General features: G+C 45.6%; 1 protein-coding gene across 1 annotated transcript in view; it reads right to left on the reverse strand.

Moving 5' to 3' along the window:
* Positions 1 to 467: 467 nt before the first annotated feature.
* LOC124265245 (ADAM 17-like protease) overlaps positions 468 to 19,563 on the reverse strand; it is a 30,452-nt gene continuing 11,356 nt past the window's right edge. The window contains exons 10-16 of the mRNA XM_046700034.1: positions 5,961 to 6,099; positions 5,528 to 5,638; positions 3,068 to 3,073; positions 2,655 to 2,770; positions 1,856 to 1,925; positions 862 to 1,002; positions 468 to 564 (exon numbers count right to left, since the gene is read on the reverse strand). Coding sequence (XP_046555990.1) covers positions 557 to 564; positions 862 to 1,002; positions 1,856 to 1,925; positions 2,655 to 2,770; positions 3,068 to 3,073; positions 5,528 to 5,638; positions 5,961 to 6,099 — 591 coding nt within the window. The 3' untranslated portion in view covers positions 468 to 556. The remainder of the gene's footprint in view (positions 565 to 861; positions 1,003 to 1,855; positions 1,926 to 2,654; positions 2,771 to 3,067; positions 3,074 to 5,527; positions 5,639 to 5,960; positions 6,100 to 19,563) is intronic.

Genomic DNA, 19,563 nt, shown 5'->3' on the forward strand with positions numbered 1-19,563 from the left:
GTTCTGATGAGCAGTTTTCAATGTCACTAACACATATGTCCACTGACTGTAGCTTAAAAGCAATGAATGTTTTCATAAGAAAGATAGGAGGAGGGTTTACGAGCAATAAATCTTTTACATGTAAAGTCAGATATTATTTATCACAATAATGCACATCAAAGAACATTGACTGTGGTGTAAACAGCATTTAAATAATGATCCTAAATACATCTAGCATAGAGCAGGCTGCAACTTGTTGGCCCACATACCCAAACCAATCTTAGTATTAAATCTTAGCATAGGCTTACAATAGTTGTGGCACTGAAAATACCTTGCACGTTTTAGGCCCAGACTTAGTGAGATATGTTACGATATCTTAGTAAACATTTACCGCTATCACTGCACTAAAAACTCTGTCCTGACACCTGCCCACACACTGGCCTACTGGCTTCTGTTTTTTTACAGGCAGTTTCAAAAGGATATGCACAGTAACTTGCATCAAGACAAGTGACATTGGTGTCGGCCACACAGATGTGGCCCAAACTAGCCATCTGGCAGTTGACGCAGCATTCATGGTTCACAGGGCTGGAGAAAAAGGAGAGGTCAACATGACATTCAAACCATACTAGAAACTAAACATCATTCCAGAATACAGTTAATAGTAAACAATATAATCAATGTCATTGGACAAAAAACATGTGTACAAATTTATGACACCAAAAACAAAAATTATATCGAATGAAATTACATATAATTCATAGCTAGTGTCACATCTTAAATGAAACAATAAAATATCTGAACTCTAACTATGAACCTAGTACATCAAATACTGTATATAATTCAAGGCATCAGATATGAAAGGGGTGTGTCAGATGGTCATACCTGCACACTGCACTTCCTGAAAACTGGCAAGTGGAACTGCAGCAGGGGTCAAGGCCAAATTTGCCAAGGTATCCAGCATCACATAGCTCCCCGGTTCTCTCTCAACGAGGCCGTTACCACACGACTGCTGTGGAGTCCTCTCTGGGAGAAAAACATCCAATACCATTAGCATTGCTGGTTTCATCACAAAATATGTCATGTGATCTTTTTGTAATAAAAAAGGAAATGGGGTTTCCTCTTAATCTGAGGACTAAATCATGAACTATGAAATGGTAAATGAAGAATACCAAAACTTCTCATAATTGCAGTGACAATAATGAGTAACAGGATATTGGGAAAGACTTCCGCCCGTATCCTCCGTTAAATCATATCACTTGAATATTCATCTGATAAGGATGAGTTTTAACATGTTTCTTTAATTATATCTGAACATACTGAGAGACATATCCAACTTCTAAAAATGCCACCCAATATGGGCTTAAGTCTTGCCAGATATTGTATCTATAGTTTTTAAGGAATACCATATTAGATTTGTTATTTCAAGTTGTTTTATGTTTATTAGTCTTTGCCTTAGTTGTATGTCCTTGGGTTAACAGTCCAAGCAGTTAGTCTATTTTATCAAAGGGTGGACAGGTTATTCCATTCTGAAACGATCAAGCTTTTCAATACAATAGCCCTTAGCTTCCTATTTGATTAACATTACATAACTACAGCTTTCTTCCACTGCATTTGCACACTTTTCAAATCACACTGCTTATAACTCTGCACTGGACAAGACACTGGCACATAGCTCAGGTTAGATAGTTACTTTATCCTTGCCTTGATATATTATCAATTAAATATGTTATAAATACTGTAAAGTCATATGTACAATGTTTTACCGAAATAACTAGAGTGGGTATCACAACATCAACTTCTTTGTGGCATTTCTGTGTTTTCATTAGTTAAATATAAAACATTTCCACTTCCTTCTTAAGAGCACTTGTAAACCTACCTTTGAAACAAGCACTGCCTTTTGACTGCAGAACTCTGTCGATCAGAACCTTGCTGCATGGGGAAAATTGCTGAAATAAAAGAAACCAATAAGACCACTGACATCAAATAAGTTTTTGTTTTATTCACATGAAAATAAACCAAACTCAGTTGATATGGATGTTCAGATGTTGATTTCATTTGAAGCATACATAGTTTAACTTTAAACATATTTTATTCCCAGGAAAAGGAATTGGAACAGGTTATCACAACTTATATACATATTAGTATACATCTGGACTCTCCTAAAGATAAAGATGTATGTTCATATACAGTTTTTACATTAAATAAAAAATGAAATCAGAGAAATAGTGAACATATATATTACTCACTAAAACCTTTTTTGTTTTCCTTTTTGTTTGTACATTCCTAAAGGTTTTTGGGTAAGGCCCGGCATTGCACCAAGTCATAAGTATTTTCCACAATTAATAATAGTGGGAAAATAACTTTGTTCTAGTTGTTCGAGAAAAGACAATTCGGTGAAAAATGATAAAAAATTTCACATGGGCTTCTATATCAAAACTTTGTATCTTTGTTTAAACCTTTTCTGAATGAATGATTTTCTATTTCACTATATCTAATGGTCTTTAAAAAATTACACTATACCTACACAATTAAGACATAATAAAACTAAAACATACTTATATATTGGTTATCTCTAATACACACGTAGGACATTCTGTTTAATCAGATATAAATAGCATATTTAAAGGGACATGTACATCTGGGACCTACTGTATGCAAAGAATTCCACAACTTACATGATTGTTGGGGTGGACCCCGCTGACAGAGTATGGGTACATGAGGTACTTCCCGTCACCTATTATGGAGGAAGGAGAACAGTCGCTTCCATCATGCTCACTGCCCCAGTTGTGTCCTAAAATAACGCAGCAATTTCACAAAGATTGAATTTTCTTTCATCTTACATTACTGTTATTAAAATTCTCATCAACAAAAATAAAGTGTGGAAAGGTTACATGAAAATCAATTTCTTCACATTTTAAGTATTTTACTCAACAATCCCAAACATTACAACACAGGAGTAGGTAGATGTTATAACAGCAAAGCGAGAGTACTTTCTTCCATTAGATCAGAGTCTCAGACAAATTAACCATTCCACTATGAGGTATAAATACAATCAGGTGGAATTAGATACTATGAGGTGGACACTTACCAAGTTCTACATATATTTAGGATGAAAAGCAGCAGCATGTAGAAAAGTATGAAAAGAAACAAATTTGAGTTAATGCATAAATTGTGACTCACCATTATGGTGGTACACTTAGCAACGACCAAACATTACCCGGATACCCCCCCAGTCTCAAAACCCAAAGAAGACAACTTAGAAGTATTTAAGAACAGGAAATCTTAAGGACAAAGTAAACTGAAAAGAACATTGTGATCTTGTTGTGAATATCAATTTTCCAAGTAACATCTAGTCAATTTTCAAAAGTGAAAAACTCATCATATTCATATAAAGTTTATTAATGTCCATATGAAAGTGTTGAAATTACACACTACGTAATGTGTTTATACATACAGTAAAGTTAACGTATTGACATGGTAATTCAATGGACAAGCACATAGAAAAGGGAGGAAAGGAGGGTAACAGGTTATTTCACTCCAAAGACATTCACCCCAGGCTGTTTCACCCGAGTTGTTTCACCCCAGCAAATAATTATTATTGCTATCAACTATAAAATTGTTTCAATATTTTATTCATCTGTGTATAGTGTCGAAACAGCATATTCAGATTGTTTGAATATTGTATCAGTTCATATTGGATGTGTTGGATTGGGTGAAGTCCTTCAGTGATGACAGGAATGAACTTCCCGGAACCAAAAAGGCAATGAAGAAACCAGATGCACAGCAGGTAACATAGGGCACCAGCCTGATTGTTCAAGTGTGGATTGCGTCAAACACCAGGAACCTGTTGTAACCCTTGTAAGGGGAATCCCCCCTGGTAGATATTTTCCTATGGGCGAGGGTCTCCCCCGTAAATATTTATTGTCTGTGTTATGCCATTTCTGGGTTTTTTTCAAATTTAATTTTGGTCAAGTATTTGTGATAAATTATACACTAAAGTATTGAAATCAGCAAAGTTGTTATGTTTAGTTTACCCTTACTCTCCCTTTAACATATTAGCAGTAATCATAATTTTAGACACTTTCATATTTTGCATCATATTTTCTTAACATGAACACAGTTGATCTCTAGCTGTCACTAGTGTTCAATATTAACCCTGTGTTGAGCCTCCCCCACCACACCCCAAGACTCCACACTGAGCCAAGACCTCCCCTACCACACCCCAAGACCCCACACTGAGCCAAGACCCCTCCCACCACACCCAAAGACCCCACACTGAGCCAAGACCTCTCCCACCACACCCCAAGACCCCACACTGAGCCAAGACCCCCACCACACTGAGCCAAGACCTCTCCCACCACACACCCCACACTGAGCCAAAGTCCTCCCCACCACACCCCACACCGAGCCAAGACCTCCCCACCACACCCCAAGACCCCACACTGTGCCAAGACCTCTCCCACCACACCCCAAGACCCCACACTGAGCCAAGACCCTCCCACCACACCCCAAGACCCCACACTGAGCCAAGACCCCCACCACACTGAGCCAAGACCTCTCCCCCAAGACCCCACACTGAGCCAAGACCTCCCCACCACACCCCACACTGAACCAAGACCTCCCCCACCACACCCCACACTGAGCCAAGTCCTCCCCACCACACCCCACACCGAGCCAAGACCTCTCCCACCACACCCCAAGACCCCCACACTGTGCCAAGACCTCTCCCACCACACCCCAAGACCCCACACTGAGCCAAGACCCCCACCACACTCAGCCAAGACCTCCCACCACACCCCAATACACCACACTGAGCCAAGACCCCCACCACACTGAGCCAAGACCTCTCCCACCACACCCCAAGACCCCACACTGAGCCAAGTCCTCCCCACCACACCCCACACTGAGCCAAGACCTCCCCACCACACCCACACTGAGCCAAGACCTCCCCACCACACCCCAAGACCCCACACTGAGCCAAGACCTCTCCCACCACACCCCAAGACACCACACTGAGCCAAGACCTCCCCCACCACACCCAAAGACCCCCACACTGAGCCAAGACCTCCCTACCACACCCCAAGACCCCACATTGAGCCAAGACCCCCCCCACTGAGCCAAGACCTCTCCCACCACACCCCAAGACCCCACACTGAGCCCACCCCTCACCAGCTGAGCCAAGACCTCTCCCACCACACTGAGCCAAGACTCTCCCCACCACACCCCTCACTGAGCCAAGTCCTCCCCACCACACACCCACACACTGAGCCAAGACCTCTCCCACCACACCCCAAGACCCCACACTGAGCCAAGACCTCTCCCACCACACCCCAAGACCCCACACTGAGCCAAGACCTCTCCCACCACACCCCAATACACCACACTGAGCCAAGACCTCCCCCACCAAAAGACACCACACTGAGCCAAGACCTCCCCCACCACACCCCAAGACCCAACACTGAGCCAAGACCTCCCTCACCACACCCCAAAACACCACACTGAGCCAAGACCTCCCCCCATCACTCACAGAGATTTCATAACAACTGACCGTGAGCAGTGACAAGGTCAGCCATTTGGGCCAGTACAACAGCCCCATTCTCGTTTCTGGTACTGCTGAGTGCTGTATTCAGGCTTGTTTGAACACCATTGATTGATCGAACTGGAACAGAACAAATAATTTCAGGATTACAATCATCTTTGTCACATCTCAGTTGTTTCATTAGTTCGGTTAGTGGTGTTCATTCTGGAATATTCTCTGAAATTGACATGAATAGAAAAAAAATATTGTGATCATACAGTTAGGTGACCCCCAAAAAGTGTTACAGATCTGCTCTGAATTTCCTTCAAAACTTGGAAGTTTTTCATAACTGTAGACAGTTAACAAACTCCTTTTCCCTGCACTAGAAACAACTTTGGTATTTAGACTAAATGCAGACTCATGAACGATGCCTGTATATTATGTTTGATGTTGAAAGTTGTACCTCTGGAGCAGATTCCTCCAACACTGCTTGTTTTGGGTGAAGCAATGTAAGCAAGTCCGAGTACGTTATTGACAAACGACTGGTGTGTAAACAAGTGGGCTAAACAGTAATTCTTGAAGTCCAGATCTTGGCCGAATACCTGAGAAGAGAAATACAAGAGTAAGAAGTGGAAATGTGTTGTTGTCAATTCATAGTTATTGCAGACCTCATTATGGATGTTACTTGTAATGGTGCCTCCTGACAGACCAAGGAGTCAGAAATATCTGTTTTTAAAGTACGATCTTATGTTGATGGCGGTATGTCTGAACACAGGACCATTTCCGGTCATAGGGAGATGTGTCTGACAACGGTGAGAGTTTCTCCCTCAAGAAACCCATGAAATCATCATGTCTTGTAAAGTGACACATACAGAGCCAGTGACTCTAGACAGTGCATATATCTGAGCAGACCTTGCAATATGGGGAAGACTTTGTGAATGAGTGCATTCCTGCTGGTTGATGAAATGAGCAGTCATAACATCATCTGTTGCTGTCATGAGACAGGTGCCCTAATGCATCCTCCAAACTCACTGTATAAGTCTTGTCTCCACCCTTACTGAACTTGGCCGGAAACATACGTCCTTCTAAGAATCTGGCTGAGCTTCACACAGGTGTAGTCGCCTAAAAGTAGCTTCTGCCTGTGTGATGGAGAGATACCTCTGCGAAGAGCTCAGGTCATAAATCAGTTGAAGTTAAGCGTTGGGTGCTGAGAGTCGGTGGATGGGTGACCGTGTTTGGCAACTTGACTCCTGAGAATTTCTTGGACTTCAGTCCTGCCCCACAATGAAGCACATGTGATACATGTGGTCTGACCTTAGGCAATTGAGTTTGTTCAAAATTGCCGCTGTTCACCCAGCAGAAAATGGGTACCCGGTGAAATAGGTTGTGAGACTATTAACCTTGGGTTAACCAGGGTAGTAATGATCAGACTGTGCGCTTTGAGCAGGATATCTAGCCTGAAGAAGGCGCGTTATAAATATTCTCATTATATCTACTGGACCTCACTGTAGAAGAGTTTCTCCACAAACAAAGTTTTGTTCTCTGGTGAGGTTTGACCAACTGAGTATCATAATCTGGATGGGATGACGTTCATGTGAGATATGGTATAGAAAGATGACTGCAATGATGTTCAAGGGGAAACATGTATTACAGTAAAATATGAACACAAAGTAAGAAAGCTGACAGCCATTTATTGTCAAATATGGCTTGAAAATTGCACATAATTATTATCAAACCAAAGACATAACTCCAATTCCAAATTGAAATCAAAGTCTATAGCTAACTGCATGTACTTCATGCATGTGTGTGACAGTTGATAAAAACCTGAATCCTTCTTTGTCTTTTCTCAAAGAGGGCAAGGAATTCCCTGACTCCTTGCCCCCCCCCACCTGTAACAGGGATTCTGCAAATATTAAATACAAAAAAAGTCTATAGCTAACACATCTTGTCACTTGGTGCAAGGTCGTTAAAGGGTGTGTTTGTTTGAATGTTCTACACTGTTAGTAGTAGAGGAAATGATTGTCCTGGACCAAGTCCAACAAAAGCCTCTGCAAAGCCTTATTTCCCAAATAAGGCTTTGGTCGGACCCTTAGCTCTTGCTACCATTACCCCTACTGCTTAAAAGTAGTAAAATGTCCCCGGCAGCCACAATTCCCCAAGGGAGAAATAGAAATGTATTGCGCTTCCTCCCAAGGGGAATTGTGTATCACATCACACAAAGTTGCGACGGTGGGATACGAACCCACATGTACAGCTTGCGCAGACTATACATAATGGGCCGCACCACTCAACCGACTGAGCTACCGCGGACTTAGCTGAAGTAGGTCAGTTTAACGGGTATTGTATCACGCACCCACGCATCACGTGCTGTTGACAGGAGGTAACACTGTGCCATACGGTACGATCAATAATTCTTCTCTTACAAACCCTCTGCCTGGCCCATCCCTCAAGTAGTACAAGTTCGGCTCGTCTGCTTTGATGTCCACTTTATCTATGTTGTAAGTTTTGACTGACCATATAGGATCGGTGGCTCGCTTACGGCTATCACCCTCGTGTTCCCCAGGCTGGTATAGATACCTAACTAGGGCCCTATCTGGGATCTGTTTCTCCTTCCCACGCAATGGAGCGGCCGACTCTGCAACTATTGATTTTAATTTGATAGCGTCTGCCGGTTTCTTGCCGGTGAGACGGGTGACTTCATGGTTGATTGCCGACACCACCTTAGGTAACCTCGTGACCCATTCAGTCGATCGTTTCCGGGCGCCAACTCCCTCGCATACTGATGTCCAAATAAGCGCTCAGCCAAAGTCCTATTGAATCTCTCAACTATGGCTTGGCTGCGATGGGCTCCAGCCGTGCCACGCCTGACCTTTGTATCGTGTTTGGCTAGCAGTTGTGACACGGCACCCATGAACTCCCGCCCGGGGTCAACTTGCAGCTCTGTTGGCCACGCCAGCGGACTGCGTTTGTATATGCGTTCGAATCCTCTGGCCACCTGGGCAGAATCTTTCGTGGTCAAGGGCTCGGCTTCCTTGTAGCGACTGGCTACGTCCACTACGGTTAAGGCATACTTGTACCTCTTGTCGTGGGGTAGGAACAGTAGGTCTGCCTGGTGAACGCTATTAGGTATGTTAATACCAAACTTCCTTCTAGGCACGTAGCGTGGTGGCGACAAATAGATCTGCCACAGGGCTTGTTTTTCAAGCCACGCTTTGGCTTCCTCCGGGGGTACTCGCGCCATTTTAGCCAGCTTATCTACAGCGCTAGCTCCTTTCCAGTACCCACGCGGGCTATGGTAAATAGCCTCAAACTTTCTCTGGTTCCGTGACATGTTCAATTTTCTCATGTCCATACGCGTACGTGTTTATCCCATCAATAGCTATCCAACGTTTAGTGTCCATCGGCGACAGGGACGTCTTGTTTATTGTCAGTCCGTATATCTTATGGCCATCACTTCTAAGTGTGTTCATTTTATGTCTAAAGGTACGGGTCTTGAACAGGGCTTCCTTGAATCTGGCGTGTTTGATGTGTTGTTTCACCACGTACTTCTTAACACCCTTAGCCTTCCGGATCTCACTATTGTCGGCCTTCAGGATGGAGTACATCTTAGGTCTCAAACCTATGTACTCGGCTATGGGCGTGCCAGCACACTCGTCCTTCATCTTACCTAGGACCTTTTTATTTACCGTGCTGTGTATGGCATGGTCCTTGGGGTAGTCGCTGGTGTCGCATACAAATCGAGGTGTTTTTCATGTCCTCATTACACGTCATCGGTTCGAATCTCCATCAGCAGGGAATCCGTGTCAGTGTACAGCACTTCGCACCTGTCGTCGTACTGTTTCTTAAGCTCGTTGTAGTAAAAGTCGTACATCAGGTGTTTGGATAAATCGAGGATGCTCATCCCCACGTAAACAGGCCGGTTGAATTTTATGTGGCTTTTCTTCATGTGTAGGGCAACTAGGTCATCGGTGAATATTTTGCTACGGTTGAATGCGGACTGGCTATCAGTCTCCTGAGCTTGTCTTCCTCATTCGACCGAACCAGCTTCACGGTCACGCGTTTCCTCAGGTTCTCCATAGTCTTACCGAACACCGAGTTGTTCATGAGCTTGTAGAGATTTTTCTCAAAGTCACTGGTGGCAAGCTTTTCGGAGGTCTGTGTTCATTCTGATGTAGGGCTCCATCCATGGGCTCTGGTCGAACACGAGCACCCTGTGTATTTTAGTCAGCCTCATACCCAGCGACAGGTACAGCTGTAGGTTGCGATAGTGAACGATGTACTTGGTCTTATTCATTAAGTTAGGCACGAAGTTTTTCAACGTCTGCCACCCGCCCACCTAATAAGTTATGTTGGTACTCAGACATCCAGTCTGGGTTAACCCTCATAACGTCAGGGGCCAGGGGTAGCTGTTGTGTGATATGAATGTAATGCCTTGGGGTACTCCAAGTCAACCTGAGGATATAACCTTTGTTAGAATCTGACGCGACGCTCATAACATCAACCTCATGTGACGCCCATTCGAATCCCCCTGTGGGTAGATACTGGCTCATGGCCCAGCCGTACAGGTTGTTGGCGTCGAGGTAGAGAATGTGATTGGTTGGTTTGCTAGGGTCGTAGCCCTTCACGTATTGATTATTTGCTTTCACGTATCGTTTGGCTGCCATGGAGATCCCACCTCGCAAGCCTTTCTCAATGAATAGGTGCATGTCATAATCTGTAAGCAATTCCAACTTAACTCCGGTCCTTTTAAGCAAGGCATCCCACGACAGACCTGGGCTGGTGTAATACCATGCGGGGTCGAGTTTATACTGCTTGAAACACGTCCGCCTAAACGTCTCAAACACGTCGGCTAACAACAGTACATCTGTCCTCAAGTACAGGTCATGATAGTCACCCAGGTTCTTACAACCCAGTTTATTCCATACATTAATAGCGTGTGAGTAATCGTCTTGGGATATTTCCGAGTCGGTCAGATTGCTGTAAAATTCTCTGATGGGGGGTAGTCTGGTCTCGGTGAACTTAGGCCAACTATCCATGTACTCATAGGGATACACACCCTTCCTCATAAGCAGGGGTCTAGTCTCGGCGTCCGTGTATCGATCGGTAATAAAAGGGAAGGTATCGTTGGCCTTGACCAGACTGTCTAATGAAGACAATAAGAATTGTACTGAATCTATGAACCTAAGGCCGTTTAAGCTGAAGGAGATGTATCTCTCCATGTTGTTGGGGATGCACGTTATATTACCATCGATTTTCGCGATGGCCTGCATGATTAAGTGATAGTCGTATTCTCTCAAGTTGTGAAAGACAACGGGAATGTTTATTGTCTTAGGGTTGATTCTAAGCTTAAGGTTACACAGCTGTGAGCTGGCTTCTCTATACTTACGGTTACGCGTGACAGTGATCTCTTACCGAATCACCGTTAAGTGGTGAGTCACACAAGTGACAATTAGTGCTACAGGCGTGAGCTAGCCTGTCGGCTTGGGTCATACGCATGGGAGCGACTCTATACAGTGCGTTCCTAATAATTTTTTCTTCCTCCTGCAAACACTTTAGAATCCTTTCAGCCGCGTCAGGACCCCTATACACTACCGGAGCTTTCGTTTCCCCGTCACAACGGACGACAACGTATCCAAACCCACAGGCTTCATGCTCCTGTGTTTTGAGTGTGAAGCTCTCACCTGTGGGTAGAGTATTGGGAGTATCCCCAACAACAGGTTTGACCAAGGCTTCAAAGTCGGCGTATATTATATAAGGCACAGACATTTGGTTCTTGTGGTTGTCGAATTTTACAGGCATGTCAACGCGTATGGCCGTCTGCCCCACACCTTGGCAATCCTCCCGGTGGGATTCTAATAAATCAGCTCGGCTGAAACCGCGCAGGCATCGCACACAAAAGTGTTTTTTTCCCAACGTGCTTCGACTGGTCGTGCAACAACCGGCTGAGATGTTTTATCCACGTGTAGTGATACTTTTCACCTCGTTGGATCATGAATATATTGATAACTTGGCGACCCTTTTCCCCCAACACTGGACTGACCCTGTGTACTATTGTTGTGTTACCTTCGTGCCCAAAGACGTTATAAGCTAGATTATTCTGTTTTTCTACTTTAGTGATCTGGGATATGGGGGTGGGTTCATCTATACCATCCCAGTTGAGCCCATCGTCTTGGGGATAGCTAGAAAGCCTGTCTGAATGAGTGTCAGCTGGAAACAAGGCTGACCTGGTAGCTACCCTCAGACAATCGTCTCCTCTATTCTTAACGTTTACTATGGCATGTTTTTTCCTATAGTAGGGGGGCAAGTCTAGGTATGACCCACCTCTGAACGGCACGTAGTTAGCTATGTCTAGATAGACATTATCGATTTTATCTACAGCCCACCCGACCCCAAGTGTGTGTAGCGTTCTAGGTATTCTCGTATCTGCTGAAAACTGGTATCGATTGATGCGTTAATGGTCTCTGTATGTGACAACCTCTTGCCTACCTCTGAAGTAAGGCTGAACGCACTCAGTGACCCTCCCCAACTTGCTTATCGGCGACATTTTAACTGTGATCTGAAACTTGATACTTCCAAGATCGTTTAGTTCCTGGTTTATTTTATCAGCTATCAGAGGCTTGATATCTGTGATATCTATGTTCCTATCAACATGCATGCGCCAGCCTCTCAAATAGTTACCTACAGCGCGCTCAGTGCGCACGAACTGTAGGTCAATAGCTCTATTCTGCCGTAACAGTTCTACAAGCTGTGGTTTACTCATACGGGAATACCCCACTAACCCCAAATCACGAACCTCGGCTTTTAATTGTTTTACAGTGGGATTTGCTACGGGGGCATGTGATAACAATGCGACTAACCCGGCTCTCCCCAGGTTTGAATAACCCGTGAGCCCAAGCTGTTTTGCTTGAGCTTTTAATTGTTTTACCGTGGGAGGGGCTTCTAAACCTAGTAATCTCAACAAGGCTGGCTTCCGCATTCTAGAATACCCTATCACACCTCTCTGTCTGGCGATTTGCTTAAGCTCACGTATAGTGGTCATAATTGCGTACACATCTAAGAGAATTAATGTCTAATTGGGCCACAGTAAAGGGAGGTAATTGATAAAAAATATCATAAAATCACTAGATGGGCTGTTTCAATCCAGTACTCACACTGTTAGATATAGTATTCCTTGAAGTTGTGCGTATACTTGTAAAACAATTTATCTGGTGTTGAGTCGTGACGTCCCCCTCACATGTGAAGGGATGAGTACACTTAACACCCTCTTTAATCCATACCACTCCCAATGTGACCTGAAATCTGAAGCGCCCCCATAAGTTCAATTCATCTTTGAGTATGTTTTTAACCAGAGATTCGATGTCCCTGGGGTTAATTTCCACAAACATAGCTATACGTAGGTGTGTATAATCTCTAATTGGGTCACTGTCAAAGGGAGGTAACTCCTCCAGCCTTACACTGCTATCTTGAGAAGTCGCCTACGTTCTTTTATGTAGGCCTTTTTATTCTCGTAGATGAGGTGATGTCTGACTACGTTCGCTCCGTGAGCTTTACATAGGCAGTAGTGTCCTTTAACTCCTATGCCACACACAGAACACGTGTAGTTAGGGCTTCCCATGTGGAAACAACAGTTCCCCTCTGTCCTACATCTCTTATCACAGGGTTCGTTCTTCCCCATAAGTATGTATTCGCATCGGTATGGAGCAGGTCTCATGTTTAGCATACTTATATGAGTACTTAGTCTAATTGTTTTGCAACCAACGCAGTCGCTGCTATACCCAGCGCTATGAAGACCAGTTCACGGTCCATTTGTCCCTTGGATGGTGTGTAGTACTGAGCGAGTGTGGGTTTATTGAGTGGTTCCAATCGTTTACCAGTTAATAGGTAGTATTCTCTCACTGCGTCGTCGACATCGTGGAATGTTTGAACGGCATGGTTTTCACGCCTGAGTTGTTCATTAATGTAATCGATCCTCTGGATGCGTTTTTTAGCGTACTCGGATTGTGCTGTCTGTAATTTTTCAATAGCGAGGTCGTGGCGCTTTCTCTCTGCCTGTATTTCAGTCGCGTGTGACTCTCGTGAGTTTCGAGAAGAGGAAATTACTCCCGAAAATGCTAGGGCATTTACTAACGCACCACCGACCATCATAGCTATCGTGGCCATCCTATATTTATTTCATAATATCTTCAGGTATTATCCCTTGTTTTACTAGGATGTCTTTGTAGCCATCGCCATACCAAGGTTCATTATTAGCATACCCATATCCTGCAGGTTGAAATCTAGCTTGATAGTCGGTTGTTTAAGCACCATTTTGGTCAACCGAAAGCGCACCTCTACGGCTAGACTGGCGACCACGGTGGCGTGGTGTGCGTCGTTGACGAACGTTTTCCCCTCAGACATTATGTATATGATATAAAAATATATATTTTATTGCATGATATGCGGGTTGACCTTTAATTGCGGGGGTTCCTCCCCGTGTGGGTTTCCCTCCCCGGAATCCTTGGGATTCCTGTGTCGTGTATATAACCATGAGATAGCCACGGCAGCAGTTGCGCATACAGCCAACAATAATCGAGACGGGTGGGTCACCTTGATAATTTTATGTTGGTTACACCACCGTTTTTTACCGGCAGCTACTCTCTTAGGATTCTTCTGCCTGGTCACTGTCTCCCCCAACGTGGGGGTCTCCTCGGGAGGGTTCACCTCCCTGGAGGTTTCCTCCAGTTGTTGGGGCTTGGGGGTTTCCTGTGCAGCATCCATCTATACTATTATTATTATTTTTCCTCTCAAATTGACAATGCTTTGCCGTGATAATCGCCGCCATCACCGGGGCTAACAACATACTGTATTTGTGGTACAGATCGCAGCTAATAAAGCTCAAGGCGTGTTCGATAAAAGGGTCTTTCTCGAGGTCTTCCCACAGGTAAAGTCGGCGCTCCGGGGGGATGGGAAGTAAGTATGACGCAATATTAGTGTATATCTGGGTCATAGCCGATCCTATTGTCTTTGTCATTTCTGCACCTAGTCTACCCTCGTAACTAACGTACAGTTTATCGATTTCTTCGGCTGATATTTTGTGAATTTTATCTGGAGTGTACTCCCCAAAGTAATGTTTGGCTTTGCCACCAACAGACAACGCCACCAGTTTCTCTCGCTTATCATCGTCCACCTGTGGTGATTGGGGTACCAACAATTGTTCAAGCAATTCCTCACACTCCATCTTATAATGTGATAAGTAAGTTTTAGTTTTAACTATATAATATACGATATAAGCGAAACACAGAGAAATAAAGGTTAAGTTGAACACGACAAACACTTCAAATGCCATAGCTATAACTAAATGCTAAGTATTTATACTAAGCTTTGCTAAGCATTTGCTAAGCATTGCTAAGCATTGCTAAGCTAAAACACCCTATAGGCCACGGGTTGGTCGGTCTTGAGCACGAGCTTAGCGTGTTTAGTTTCAGCGAGCTGTTTCTTCACCCGTTCCCGTTCTAATTTGCTCATCACATCGTTCTCTCTCAAACACTCCTCGAACGAATCCCTGTCCTTGCAATGAAATAAGGCCACCCATCGCGTCTGCTCCCTGAGGTCTTTCAACACCGAGTTGAACTTCTGCGTTAGCACCCAGACGCTGTGATTTGCGTGCCGGCCAGAGAAGGCCAGGTACGATAGCATGTCTCTCTTTTTTGTTATCTCGTGATTAGCGCTGCAGTCATCCAGTATAAACAACGTCGACTCCCCTTTAAATTTCATATGGTAAGCTTTCAACCAGTCCTGCAGACGTGGCCCCGGGTCGACTCTGTGTACGTCCGGGTCCGTCATCACCCAAGGTCTTTCTGTGTACGTTTTATTCATACCCAGAGTAGGGCACATGATAACGATGTGGTCGAACACATCCCTGTAGTACCCCTCCAACATATCCAACATGAAAACGGTCTTCCCACAGCCAGTCTGCCCGCACACTATAGCGCAGTGTGGGTCGCGTGGTAAATTAATACCATCAGTAGATGGCTTGCACGAATCTCCCATTGTCTATAATATTAAGTTGCTGGCGTCCATAATACGCATACAGATATAATTTCAACTTGCCAGCGGGTTGAGCCTTCTTGGTAATCTGGATAGTAATCCCCTCACTACCGTTGTCTATACGGCGTCCGCTACCGTGTAGTTTATCGTCATCCGTGGATCGCATGTCCAACCACAGCGCGTACTTGTTGGTTAAGTATTCACCGATTTGCACGGATGATAGGTCCAGGTCTTTGGCTATGTATGGATGTTTGCTCGGCAGCTTTTTATCTCATCCCACTGCTGGTGCGCCCTCATACCATGACTGAACAGCTGGTTGGGCACGCCCTCGATGGTCACTTCCACCTTTTCAATCTCGGGTTGAAAACTTTCGCTGTCCCTCCGAACGGCTCGTAATCCTCCACGGGACGATCAGGATGCCTTTCATCGATCGCGCCCGCACGCGTTCAGGTTGATATTCCACACAGTGTCGCTCTTATCCCGCGACGATGGATCTATGCCTCAGTATGCGATCGTACAGGATGGCCACATTCCCGAGTACTGATTTCAACCTGCCTGGCCAGCTCCGGGTTAGTGACCATGTCGAACTCCAGAGAGATGTTGTCTATGACGTAACTGGCCTCATCGCCGTTCGGCGTACGCACTACTTTGCTGTAGTCGTTAAACGTTAGCTCGTATTCAAGCCTATCACCCAGCGCGGCCTGGTAAAACGGCGCGTGTTCCGTGAGCAACTCGAAGTCGAGCGCACGCAGAACCTGTTCCCGTGCACGCTTGAGCGATGGCCTTTCATCGTCCCGTGATCTTAGATAACTGGTCTGCCGTGAAGGCATACCCAATCGCGCCGACCTGGTCGATTTGCTGATGCCCTGGTACACATCATTGACGCCGCGTTCTCCTCGCTTTTCCAGAGGTCCCTGTAGCAGTGAAACACATCGCTGTCGTCGATACTCAGCACCTCGTTACCGGTGATCTTGATGGTGGTTTTCTTGATGATAGCTCGACCTACGTTCCGCACTAGCTCACGTTTGTCGTTGTCGGAGGTCAACGTGAGGTTGAACGCCAGTCGAACAGTGCCTGGTACAATGAGGTCATTCGCGCCAAGGTTTGGAAATCTAACCAGCAGCGTTTGATTCTGGTCTATCTTGCTGGGGTTGTTGGTGATGGTCACCGACTGACGCACGGCTTTGACACCTAGTGGCTCTCTCGATCTTCTGAAAGGATCTAGTTTTCTGCCATACATTGTTATATAAATGAAATATATAAGTTTTAATACTAAATAATGGCTGAAGGTGGTTATGAGTATATCCCTATGGATGATATGTGGGATGATAATGCCCAGGATGAAACCTCGTTCCCCTTAAGTACTGAACTTGTACAGTCGGCCGTTGATGATTATTACGACGCAGTTGAAAATAAAGACAACATCAAGCCGTTGGGGAGGGACTATTCCAAGTTTATCGTCGATAAGAAGGGCACGCTGCGATTGAAGGCTCACCCGGGGGTCGATATCATGAAAAAAGATGGGAAGCCATATGCTTTGTCAACAATCACCAGTTAAGCCCTGGGGAGTCAGCTGCTCCGTGAGGAACTAGGCTTTATAGATTACGGCGGCGCACGACCTAAGTTTCCCCCGAAGGTCGTCCAAGATCTGCAAGCAGCCAGACCCAAAGGCGATGAAGGTGATATATCCCAACGTGCTAAAGAAACGCCGGACAGTATCGAAAAATATTGGCTCACGCATACCATGACAAACCCTTGCCGGGCTCGAATTTCCCCTAAGGGAACTGTGCGGTCTAGATGAAGCCTTGAAACATGTAATGCGGAGAACTTCGTTAACAACATGGGGAAACTGAACGAAGTTGACGAGCGCATCGCTCACGAGAAAATAAAACTCACCGAAACTGAAGACGATGATATGAAACGTCGTATCGAGGAGAGAATAAAAAACTTGGAAGACGAGAGACGGACTCGGTTGGAATCCGCTTCCTCAAACCGGGAAGCCCTCTGATCGCAGATCAGTCGAAAGTACGGAAACCATCGATCGAAGTTCTAAATGAAGACACCACGCTTAGCTGACAGGATTCGGACCCTGTTCGGGAGCAAGGGATCACTATCGCCAGCATTCTGACTGCATTGGGCTTCATCATATCAACCCTGGTGGTGTCACTGACAGGGGGTACCCCCACGTCTGCACCAACAACACCACCAAGTGGTGGGGGTGTCAAAGACTGGGTAAAAAAACACCTGAGATCCCTAGGGGAAGCCCTGGCTAAACTGGCTGGTAAGGCCGCCGAAGCCCTGCCTGGCATCCTGGGTAGCATCGTCTCGTGGTTGCTGAGCGCTCTGGCTAAAACTGCCACGTGGCTTAGTCAAAACCTGTGGGCAGCCATCGTAGCCGTGGTGGGTTTGGTGTAACGAGCGGCTAAGGAATTTTTAACCAAATGAGCCCCAACCCGACAGCGACCCCGCCAACCACCATAGCTGTTTTACGATCGATGTGCTGCTGAACGTGTGGGGTCACCCCCACAGGGGGTGTTGGTTGAATCCTAGGCTCCGGGGGTGGCGCCACTATACCCGTTTCACCGGTCGTGGGTGGTGGGACGTGGGGGACGTTGACATCGAGGTTGACGCCCAACTTTTGACCCGCCGTGGCTATGACTATTTCGTTGTTGTAGCCCACCACTTTTTTTACTCTCAGTTGCATATCACTCGGAGCCATGTACAGTCCCACGCCGAACACGTAGTCGACTTTCGACCTGGCGTATTCCAACACGCCTTGGTAGTGTTTGATGGCACTCGGGAGATCAACTGGAGCATTGATAGCATCCTCAACGTTGACAACTAACTGTTTCTGAGCCGCCGTAAGCAGTCCCCTTGCCTAGGATATGGAAGCGTTTGCGTCTGCGCACCCAACAGCCTCACACGCACGTTCAATTGAGTCGCTTAACCTGATTACCCCGCACGAAGTGAACCCTCTCGACGTGTCCAGCATGAACTTTTTCCAGTCATCCGCTGCCCCTGCTCGAACCTCCAGACTCTGTAATCCTTACTGTTGTCGAAAAGCCATGTAACGGTCATCCCACTCGTTCGTTGTGAGGTGATGATACGACTTGTATCCCCATTCCTTCAACTTCTCGCTGGCTTCCACGAGGGGCATATTGTGAACGATGGGGATACCCAACCCGTGGTTCGGTCCCGGCAAACGCCAATCCGTCTTCGTGTTTAGTTCGAATTCGTTGCAAATACGTTCGTAGGCCCGTCTATCGTACTGGTTGTTTACTGCATTCCACGCCTTTTCCTGTGGGAGCGGGGCGCTGATCTCTTTGAGGATACGCCTGACCTGGTAGTATACGTGGAACGTGAACACAGACTGACTCAGTGGGCCACGCCGAGTGTCGGTCAATGTCACACCACACCCCGTTGTAGCGCACCACACGGCGAAGTTGAGTTGATTCTGCCAGAACTGCATCGGGTTGTTGAACCAAGCGTGTACTGCCTTGACGCTAGTCGCCGAAAGTTTATACTGGTCGAACACATTTATAGGCCGGTAGTCGAAATACCCCCCATCAGCGACTACGATCTTAATGTGGGAGAAATCTACGTCCTGTTTAGGATAAAACACTCCCGGCTTGTACATTTTAAAACTATTATATAATGAGCATATATACTCTAACATGTACATAACACTTCCAGGAATAACGAGCGGCAAGGCCGTTCAGCTGACGCACGCGATCGATAACACGTCGGGTCAACTCGAAGTCGCACTGTGCGATATCACCTACCTACCACGATGGACTAACATCAACGCTAGCAACAATAAACTGATCGTAGGTGGCGCTAGCAACAAGATAATTGATGGTTACTACAGCGTGTGCTCTCTAAGCGACGAGGTCTTCAAACCCCTGGGAGCCGAACTCAAGATGAACGACTCAAACGGTACAGTGGTGTTAATCAACAACGGAAGAAACTCCTTGAGGCTCGGTCGACCATTGGCGAGGACACTCGGTATACAGCATGACGATATAAAACCAACGACTACC

Source organism: Haliotis rubra, unplaced genomic scaffold (genome assembly GCF_003918875.1).
Source record: "Haliotis rubra isolate DU_JTF1 unplaced genomic scaffold, ASM391887v1 Scf97, whole genome shotgun sequence".
NCBI classification, from domain to species: Eukaryota; Metazoa; Mollusca; class Gastropoda; order Lepetellida; family Haliotidae; genus Haliotis; species Haliotis rubra.